This window comes from Trichechus manatus, unplaced genomic scaffold (assembly GCF_000243295.1).
Source record: "Trichechus manatus latirostris isolate Lorelei unplaced genomic scaffold, TriManLat1.0 scaffold00008, whole genome shotgun sequence".
Classification (NCBI taxonomy): Eukaryota; Metazoa; Chordata; class Mammalia; order Sirenia; family Trichechidae; genus Trichechus; species Trichechus manatus.
Genome location: NW_004443944.1, coordinates 33,816,833 through 33,826,941, shown reverse-complemented (window position 1 = coordinate 33,826,941; position 10,109 = coordinate 33,816,833). Strand labels below are relative to the sequence as shown.

Sequence of the window (10,109 nt, the reverse complement as noted above, 5' to 3'; positions counted from 1 at the left end):
TGAAAAAAGTCCAGACTGACTGGACCAGTAGAGACTAGATGAACCCCCAAGACTATCGCCCGGAGATGCCCTTTAAACTTGGAACTCAAATCACTCCCGGAAGAGTCACTTTTGGTCAAGTGACAGATTGGCCCATAAAATAATACCACCCATGTGTACTGTGCTCCTCAAAATAATCGTCTAGATAATACCAAATGGTAAATATTTACCCTAGACCAAACGTGAGAAGGCAAGGCAGGGGTGGGGGGGTGGGGGGTGGTGGCACAGGAGGCTAGATTAATGGAAACTGAACAACCAAAATGGAAATAATGAGAATGCTGGGAAGAATGTAACCAATGTCACTGAACAATATGTATAGAAATTGTTAAATGAGAACTTCATTTCCTGTGTAGACTTTCACCAAAAACACACACAAAAAAAGACCAAGAAGTCTTGGTACATATCTGTCTCAGCAGCAGCTATGTGGGCTCCTAACCCCACCTCCAACTGAGACTAAGGTCAAACCCCTTCTGCCTTCCCTGGGCCGCCAGCCATTCCATGGTGAGTCAGCTGATCAGGGTGGGTACCACCCTGCCCAGAGCAGGCAGTGAGACAGCAGGAACTCCAGCTGGGACAACAAGGGCCACCACCCTGCTGGTGGAAGAACACTCTCAGCAGTGACTGCAGGACAGAGGACGTGCAGCAACACCTGGCCTACAGGTAAGACCGGGGCCCTGGTCCCATATTGGCTGGGGCTAGGATGAGTGGGACCTGCTCTGGTCTCCTTCCCTCCCTGCCTCTTCCCTTCTGGGATTTCCCAAGCAGATCCCTTTCAAGGTGCTTTGCTCTGGGAGCAGAGTGTGACCTAGGGTTTCCTCTTCTGACCCCAGCCCTTGTCAGGTTTGAGGGATGAGTGGTTTTCTCGCAGACATCTTGAGATCCCAGGCTCCTCTCACTGACCATAATGGTGCTGGAGGAAGTGGGCCCTCTGAAGGCCAGCGCTGCAACCCGACAGCTTATTTCCACAAGGAACCCGGGGCCCAGGCTGTGGCTCTGGCACTTCCTTCTCAGCCTGAAGCTGCTTCTATCAACAGCCACCCTACTAACAAGGAAAAACCTGCTGGGGAACTGGGCCAGTGCTTAATCTCTTAAGGACGGTTTCCTCATATGGAGACTGGAGTTACCCCCTTGTAGGGAGAGCTGAATGAGACAATGGACGTCATGGGCAGTGCTGCCCTCCACAGGGCAGGGTCTCCGAAAATGTGCTTAGAACAAGTCTGCACCATGCGGCAGGCTCCAGCACCGGCTGCTTTACAGACCTTGGCCCAAACTAACCATTCTAACAGCATCACCGCTCCTCATCTGGGCTCCCTGCTATCACCCTTGCCCCCCTAGTCTATTCCCCACATCAGTCAGAGGGGGCCTGTTGTGACAAGTCAGGCCATGTCAGGTCACTCTGCTGCTCAAACCATCTTACTAGAGAAAATGCCTACAAGGTCCAACAGGGCTGGGCCCCTCCTACTTCTCTGACCTCCTCACCCCCTACCCCCTTTTATCAACTGACTTCAGTCTCATTGGTCAGCTGTTCTCTGAACACCACAGGCACGCTCCCACCTCAGGGTCTTTGCAATGGCTGTGCACTCAACCTGGAATGTTCTTCCCCCAGATACCTCATGGTTCCCCTACGTCCTTTATTTTTACTCAGAAGTCACCCCCTGGTGAGGCTCTTCTGGACCTCCTGGTCCTCTCTACCCTCCCTCCGTCTTTATTTTTCTCCCCAGCACGTCCTACCATCTAACACAGCATAGACACTCCTTACCCAGTTCCCCACTAGAAAGTACACACCTCAAGGCCAAAGGTTTTTCTTTTGTTTACTTCTATACTGCTGACTACATTTGTTTGATGAATGGCCAATTCAAATTCACCAGCTGCTCCTTAGAAACCCTGTGGGGCAGTTCTACTCTGTCCTGTAGGGTCACTATGAGTCAGAATCGACTAGAAAGCAGCTGGTCTGGCTTTATTATGCGCTAGGTACTGTGCTAAATGCTTTCCATACATATCGCATTAAAAAAAATCTTTTCATTCCCATCAATAACTCGATGCATTATCACATATTGCAAAGAAAGAAATGAGGTTCAAAAGGGACTTGCCCCTGCTCTCACAAGGAGGCGGCCAGTCTCAACCCAGTCCCGCCTGTCTTCAGAGTCCTGCTTCTGCCCCACCTCACCTGTGCCTGGGCCTGGGGGCATCTGCCTTCCTTGAAAAAATTAACAGCTTTTCTCCAGCATAGAGTACAGCCATGGGGGGAGGAGGGGGAACATGCTGGTGGCCTAGCAACAGCCTCTTTCTCTCCGACTCACCACATCCCTGGGCTAATTTGGCCTTCCTGGAGCTATTCCTCTGACACTCTAACCCACGCTTCCCTCCCGCACACCTTTTTCTGAAGGAGGGATGAGCTGTCCACAGGAACAAGTGGGACTGCCGCAGCTTCAGCTCTTTGGAACGAAGTGTTCCAAAGGAGTGTTCTCGTTTACTCTTTCAGCCCTGCTGATTTCTGAGGACTTGATTGCTGGTTTGTTGTGGGTGTTGTTATTGCTGAAGGAAAAAAAGTACTGAAGCTCAGGGATGGGGATTCTGGAAAATTCTGTGGAAGAGAAAAATTCCTCTGGGAGGAAAGGGTTATCTGGGTTCTTTTCCTCTCTCTCGGAGGAGCCAACTACTTTCGGGAAGCCACCCCTACGGAGCTGACAAACTCTCCCAGTGGCAGACTGTGGGCACCAACCTTCAGTCTACCTCATCTCGGCAGTGCTGTCGCTCCCTTTCTAGTCCCAAAGTTGCTCTTCAAAGGACTTTCTACTTAACACGATGTGGCAACAGAAAGAAAGGCTATGTCTTTAGGTTTTCGGCTTCCTTGTGGCTCTGTCTGCTTTTCCACTTCTCTAACAATTCGATACTTACTGTGTGCCAGGCACTGTGCTTGACACTGGGGTTCAGAAATGAGCTAAGACAGTCCCTGACCAGTGTGGGAGACAGGCAAACAAATATAGCACAAAGGAAATCCAAGCGAAGAGATGCAGGAGGCCTTGCCTACCAAAAGACAAAACAAAACAAAACAAACCGCTGCCGATGAGTCGATTCCAACTCATAGCGACCCTACAGGACAGAGCAGAACCGCCCCACGGCGTTTCCAAGGACCGCCTTGTGGATCCGAACTGCTGACCTTTTGGTTAGCAGCCGTAGCTCTTAACCACTACGCCACCAGGGTTTCCACACTGCCCACGGTAGGCGCTTAATAAACATTTGTGGAATGAATATATGAGATGCTGTAGTCTAAAGAGAGACTTGTGGATGGGTGTGGGTATGTTGGGGAAAGCAGCAAACTGAAGGAGAAAAAGTTCATCAGATGAACAAGGGAGAGGGAGAAAGATGAATGGCATTCAAGACAAAGGGAATAGTGCCTGCAAAAGCAAAGGTATGACATAGCAGAATGAATTTTAGAACCAGCAAGCAGTTTGGAATCAATGTAATGCAGGGTGAGTGTCCAAGAGTGAGGAGGTGAGACTGGAGACATTACCAGGAGTCAGGTCATGGAGCTTTGAATGCCAGGTTAAAGTTTCAGATTTATCCTGAGTGCAAAAGCTGGGGATGACTTCCAGAGGAGGGGAAGGGTGGAGCTGAGGATAGCTCCCAGACTTCTGGCTCAGCCTCTGCAGTGGATTTTGGTGGGGTCACTGCAGAGAGGCAGCACAGCTGGGGGAAAAACTGAGTTCAGTTTGGATGAGCTGCCAGAGCTGGTAAAGGAACCCAGGAAGCAGCTGGGCTCTTCAGCCTGGGCCAGCACCCTCCCTTCCACTAGCCTGAACCCTCCATCCTTCACAGCCCAGCTAGGATCTCCTGACTCCCTTCAGGAGGTCTTCTTGGTTGCCCAAGGCTTTCCCATGCACACCACAAACCCAATTGCCTGAGTCCCTTTTAACAGGCAGTGGGTCCGATTTCACTGTGGGAAGTCCCCTTCCTAGGGCGGTAGGGGGCTAATCACTCAGTCACTCTTGGGTCGGATTCCGGGTTGAATCTGCTTGGGGAGAAGTGGGGCATTTTCAGCTTGTCACCCAGTCAGGAGTCAGGGCCACGCAAGGAATAGGGGTGAGAGAGTAGGAGGAATGGTGACATCACAATGGGTGTGAACTAAAATAGGTGGACGCGGAGCCTTGAAGCCATTTCCGAGATCGCAGGCGGCGAGGGGACTTCCTTTTCAGTAGGAGCATTGAGCAGCGGGGATCGCAGGCGTGTCGACTCTGCCCTTCTCCCCTCCTGCACCTGCTTTAGCACAATCTAATCTGTCGGGGAGGAGGGGGGGCTCAACCGCGCCCCCTCTCCCCCGGAGTCCATAAATGGCCCTAGGGGGTTAGGGATGTAGGGAGGCGAAGGGTCACTGGCGCTTTTTAAAGCTCCGTTCGACTCGCGCAGTCTCCAATCCGGCAAGGAGAAGCGGAGCCCGAACAAACTTTCCCATCCCTTACCCTGCTGCTTTATCTGATCCCGTTTTGTGAATACGGGCGCCAGCTACCGGCGCCTGGAGAAAACGTGAGGCTAGGTGGGCTCTTGTATCCCACCTGGCAAACAACGTACACAGCAAGGCGGCCGCCATGTTCCGTCATGTTTCGCTAGGCATCCTGGGAGCCGCCCTCCGCGACGCGCGGGGCAGAGTGAGTGGGACGCATGCGCTCTAGACCTCGCCGCACGCCGTCACGGCGTAGAGGGGTCTCAACGCAATCTCCGTAGTCCGTAGCAACCGGGAGCTGTCCCTTCCGTCCGGGGTGCCCCGGATTTGTGGAGTGTTGGGATGGCGAGGGGGGGTCCGGTGAGTGTCACTTAAGGATCACTGAGCGATGTGGCAGATGGGGATATTGAGGCTGGGGTGGAGAATAGGTCCTAGGGACACTCCGGTGCCCTAGTCCATGGGGTTTATGTCTGGCTGTTCCCATTTCACAAAACGAGCAGTTGAGGCCAAGGGAAGGGGTGGATTCATCCCGATGCTACAGCTGAGGCGGTGGTTCCCCCTGGATTAAAACTCAGTATGATGCCCAGTCTTTATCGTAAAGGAGAAGCGAGAGAAATGAAAGTAATTTAGAATAAAGGAATTTGTATTTCACTATGTAAATGCACAGACAGAATTACATCAGAAGCTTGTACCTAACTTAAAACGAGTTAGTTTGGGTTTAATAGAAGACAGTATTAACTGAATATTGTCAATACTTTATATTTGATATTTTGAATCAAAAGCTAAATGTATTTATATACAGGCATGGAAGCACCATGATGGCTGGTGAGTGGGATGAACAGTGATTTTCCAAAATGGTAAACAAAACTAAGCACAGCTTCCCTTGCTTAACCTGGTATCTGCATTCCTGCATAATACAGTGTATATTAAAACTGGGGAAAATCCCATTGCATTTGTATATAAAGCAGGTTTTAGATTCAGGTAATTGTAGGGTTTGTGTCTAAATGAAGGTCTGGTGGGACATGTGAAAGTTGTGTAGGACAGGGGACGACCTGTTGTGGGGAATTGTCCTGTGCATTGCAAGAGGTCCAGGTCCCTGCCCCTCCTCCCTAAACACCAATAGTGTCCCACCAGTCTTGTGACACCCAAAAATGCCCACACAAATTCCCAGTCTGTTCTTGGAACACTACTGATTTATTCAGTCAGATGATCATTTTTGCCAACACATTATGTGTTAGACACTGTCTTGGTGGGGAGGGACAGTATAGTGAACGGGACACAGCCCCTGCCCTTGAGAAACATACCTGGGTATTAATCATCTAATATAAGTAGCTTGACAATAGGGACAGGACAGGGTTGGAACACACAAGAGGACCCAGCCCACTGCGGGGGCTGGGGTGGGGGTGAGGGTGGGGGGAGTGGGGCCTGGAAAAGTCAACCAGAGACGTAGCATTTCAGCTGAGCTTTAAAAGCAGACTGAAGGATGGTGTGCTAAGCAGAGGAACCAGCATGGCTAAGGCAGGTCCAGAGTGCCTGGCACACAGTGGACATTCAGTAAAGGTTGTGCATGAATAGGCGATGATTGAGAACACAGGGCATCTTTGCGGGCGAGGAGCCGTCCCTGCTATATCATGAACTGCTAGAAGGCAGGGGAACACCTGCTTCCTGACTCCCCCAGAGCCCCGCACTGAGTCAGGGACCCAGAGGAAGTGGCTGGGGTGAAAGCGTCCCAGACACAGAGAAAAGACTATTATGGTCTCTGCCTGGGAGTGATTTCCAGGAAGTGCTTCTCGGATTGTCTGCTCTCCCAGAGGGCAGCTTCTAAAAATAAAACCACCATGGCAGAAATGTCAGGCAGGGGTGGCTTCTTACTTTCACATCTGTCGTTCCTGCATAATCCTGGTGGCGGGGCCCACTTTGGGCAGATAGTAACTGCTGAGGACCGTTCTAAAATAAAGATCTCCAGTATGTGCTCAGTGGGGAAGGCTGGCGGAAGGTCTCTTCCCCCAGGTGGGCTAAGGAGGGCAGAGTCAGAAGCTGCCCCCTCGCCCTAGCACAATCCCTGTCCTCTTGAGATGGTCATTTCTGTCCCAAAGGCCAGATCAGGGCAAGGATCTAGAGCTGGCACCTTCCAGGAGCCAAGCAGACAGTGTAACCTGCCAAAGGCTGGGTGGGGACTTGGGGAAGGGTGTGCAGCCTCACGTAAAAGGCGGGCTGCTGCTCAGCCTCGGCTGAGAGTTGCCATCCACGATTTCTGCTCTTCTGTTGCCAAATATTTTGATTTTTTTTGCAATAAAAACTAGAAAGGTTTTTATATTTCTAGATTTTTAAATATTGGCAATAATTGAAAGAAAACAAACAGCTGTGAGAAGCAAACAAAACACGTTTGGGACTCTGGTCCTTGTTTCAGAGCTTCGCTTTACTAGGAGAAAAGTGGACACCCAGGCAGAACACACTACTTCTGGAAATATTATGAAGTCAGTCCCCATGCTGCAGGTCAGAGGTTCCACAGCCAATGAAAAGACCCAGTACCTGCCCTCTTAGAACCGGCAATCTAACAAGGTAGATGGATAAGTTAAGAGGCAACTACAGCACAGAATAATCAACAGGAGTAAGGACGTGTCGGGGGATGGGCAAAAACAAAAAAACCAAACCAGTTGTTGTCAAGTTGATTCTGACTCATGGCGACCCCATGCGTGTCAGAATAGAACTGTTCTCCATAGAGTTTTCTATGGCTGATTTTTCAGGAGATTGCCAGGCCTTTCTTCCAGGGCACCTCTGGGTGGACTCCACCCTTTTGGCTAGCAGGCAAGCACTTAACTATTTGCACAGGGGAGGGGAGGGGAGTGCAAATCAAGGCAGGCTTCTTGCAAGATTGGCCCTCTGGGGCTCGAAAATTATTAAGCGTTAGCCAGGCAAGGACTGGGGAAGAGGGGCAGGGGGAGTATTCCAGGTAGAGAGAATAACACATGCTAAGGCCTGGGGACAAGAGAGAATTAGATGCATTCAAGGATCTAATTCAAGGAGCCCTAGTGGTGCAATGTTTAAGTGCTTGGTCGCTAAACAAAATGTCGGAACCCACCAGCCGCTTCGCAGGAGAAAAGACCAGGCGATCGGCTCCTGTAAAGATTCGAAACACTATGGGACAGTTCTACTCTGTCCCTATATGGTCACTATGAGTCAGAATCAACTTGACGGCACACAACAACAACAAGGATCTGAAAGTAGCTCATTATGGCTGGAGCTGAAAGTGAGGGTCGAGAGAAGCACATGGTAAGAAAGGAGGCTGGAGAGTGGGTTGCAGACGATGTCTATTGGGACCAGACAGGCAGTGCCAGCGAGTAAGGCAGTCTGGGTACAAGAAACGCTAGAGAGGGCTGGGGGCTGGGGCGCCCGGAGTCTGCTGCTACTCAATTGTAGCTACTCAGTTGCAGTCCAAGGTTGCCAAAACTCCTGTTTTTCAGAAGCAGCAGGAAATCTAGATTGTTAAATGCAGTGCCTTGCAGTTTTGCATTTAGACTCTAGTATGGAAACCCTGGTGGTGCAGTGGTTAAGAGCTCAGCTGCTAACCAAAAGATCGACAGTTTGAATCCACCAGGCACTCCTTGGAAACCCTATGGGGCAATTGTCCTCTGTCCTATAGGGTCGCTATGAGTTGGAATCTACTCGATGGTAACAGGTTTGGTTTTTGATTTGGCTTTCTGGAACGATGCTGTGCAAACCCCTCGCATAAGGCCTGGGGTGCCATGGGTGCTCAGCCTGCACCTGCTAGATTGAATTTAGGTCTTGAGTGATCAGACCCTCATTAGTCATGTGACCTGGGAAACATGGCGGGGACGAACATGGCCTATAAACCCGCCTTTGCTGGCCAGCGATTCCTGGGTGGTGGTCAAACCTGGCGTGACGGACTCTTGCAAGGGTGGAGACCCCGGGCTTGGGGAGCAAACAGACTTTGGTGCAAATCCCTGTTTGAATTTCAGGTTTTTCACTCATAGAACGGGGGTAAGAATACCTTCCTGGTGTCTTTCTCTTATCTGCGAGGGCCACAGCACAAATGGCAGGAGGCGCATGCCGTGCCTCCTCTCGAGAGGCTGTGAGCTGATTCCTCATCCCCTCCTCACTCTCTATGGCTCTGCAGGGTGCCCCAAGGAGCAGCCATGTCCGCCCTGTACCCATCTCTGGAGGACCTGAAGGTAGACCAGGTAATTCAGGTAAGGCCACCCCCAGGCCCATGCTACCCTTGGCTCCCTAATGGGGGCACTCTGGGTAACCTGGGGTTACTAAGGGAGGGGAAAGCAGCATGCTTGCCTCGGAAGGTGGCTGAGTGTTGGGCCTACTCCCGAAAATGGATTCCTTGGCCCCAGGCCAGGCAGGCTGCCACTGCAGGGCCTGCTGGGCCAAGAAGGTGACCAAAGGCCAAGGGCAGGAGTCACAGCAGGAACTGAAAGAGCTAGCAGCCACAACCCTTGCTCTCTCATGCCCTCTCTGAGCCTCGGCCCAGTGATTCCTCCCTCCCAGTGTGGGCAGGCCTTCAGCTCAGCTAGTTGGGCTGGGGTTTGTCTACTCAGCCACCAGAAACCCCTTCTTCCCTCCATTCCACCACTTTTTGGGCTAAGTGGGCTTCTAGAATTTGAGACTTGTCATAAGAGAGCTTGGTTGGGAGGCAGGCCTCCATGTTCTGAATGCCCCGGGCAGTAAGCTGGTCATGACATTTGGTGAGTCATGGGCCCCCAGAAACACGGCCATCTGCAGAGGTCACAATTTACACTCAGCCTGGAGGGTTCATGGAACCCCTCCCTGAGGCCCACCAGCATACCTAATGCCCAGACCCCCGGCCTCAGGGAGCCCCAGGCTCAAGGAGTCCCAGGGTCCACCCACAGCTGAGCAGTACTTCCCTCCCGCTCCAGGCCCAGGCCAGAGCCTCGCCCAGGATGCCTGCCCTGCCTGCCCAGGAGGTGGCCGTCTCCCAGCCCCCAGGTGAGTGACCAGGGAGCGGGCGTTCATGGCCAACACGGCTTGGACTTTAGCCCTTTCTGGGCAGAAGGCATTGGGCGGCCAAGGACCCACCGTAGTGAGAGGAGAGGGCCCAAGCTCCTAGTTTCTCCATCAGGTCACCCAGTCTACCTGAGCCTTTGCCCATGTTGGTCCCTCCCTCCTCACCTGCCTGGTAAACTTCTATTCATCCTTTCGAACCCAGCCTGGAGAACCACAGAGCCCATGACTTCTTCTCTGACTGGCCCCCGCAAGGCCACCTCTAGGGTGTGATATTATTTGTGGTCTCCCTGCCTATGTAAGCAATTTGAGCGACTCAAAATCATGTCATCACCATTTTGGTGACACAGTCTCATTTGATCCCAGGAATGAAATGTGGCACTGGTCAGGGGAAGGAGCGCCTGCCAGGCCTCTCTCCTGGAACCAGGGCCCCTGAGGTGGGAGTGGGTGGCAGTAGACAGAGGGTGGGAGAGAGACCTCAAGAAAGAGATGGGACTAGGGCCCCACTCAGACAGCACTGGTTCTGGTGGGGCCAGGCACCCAAGGGAATTGGGAAGGTTTCTAGAAAAGCGCTTTAAGGTATGGGCTGGGCACGGTCGAAGGGCAGTGCTGGCTCTGAGGACAGTCTCGCCTCTTC

The 10,109-nt window shown here is 52.0% G+C and overlaps 1 protein-coding gene across 1 annotated transcript in view; it reads left to right on the top strand.

The window, feature by feature from the left end:
- The first annotated feature begins 609 nt into the window (after positions 1-609).
- Positions 610-10,109, top strand: part of SDCBP2 (syndecan binding protein 2) — a 19,324-nt gene continuing 9,824 nt past the window's right edge. The window contains exons 1-3 of the mRNA XM_004370495.2: positions 610-699; positions 8,619-8,691; positions 9,388-9,457. Coding sequence (XP_004370552.1) covers positions 8,638-8,691; positions 9,388-9,457 — 124 coding nt within the window. The 5' untranslated portion in view covers positions 610-699; positions 8,619-8,637. The remainder of the gene's footprint in view (positions 700-8,618; positions 8,692-9,387; positions 9,458-10,109) is intronic.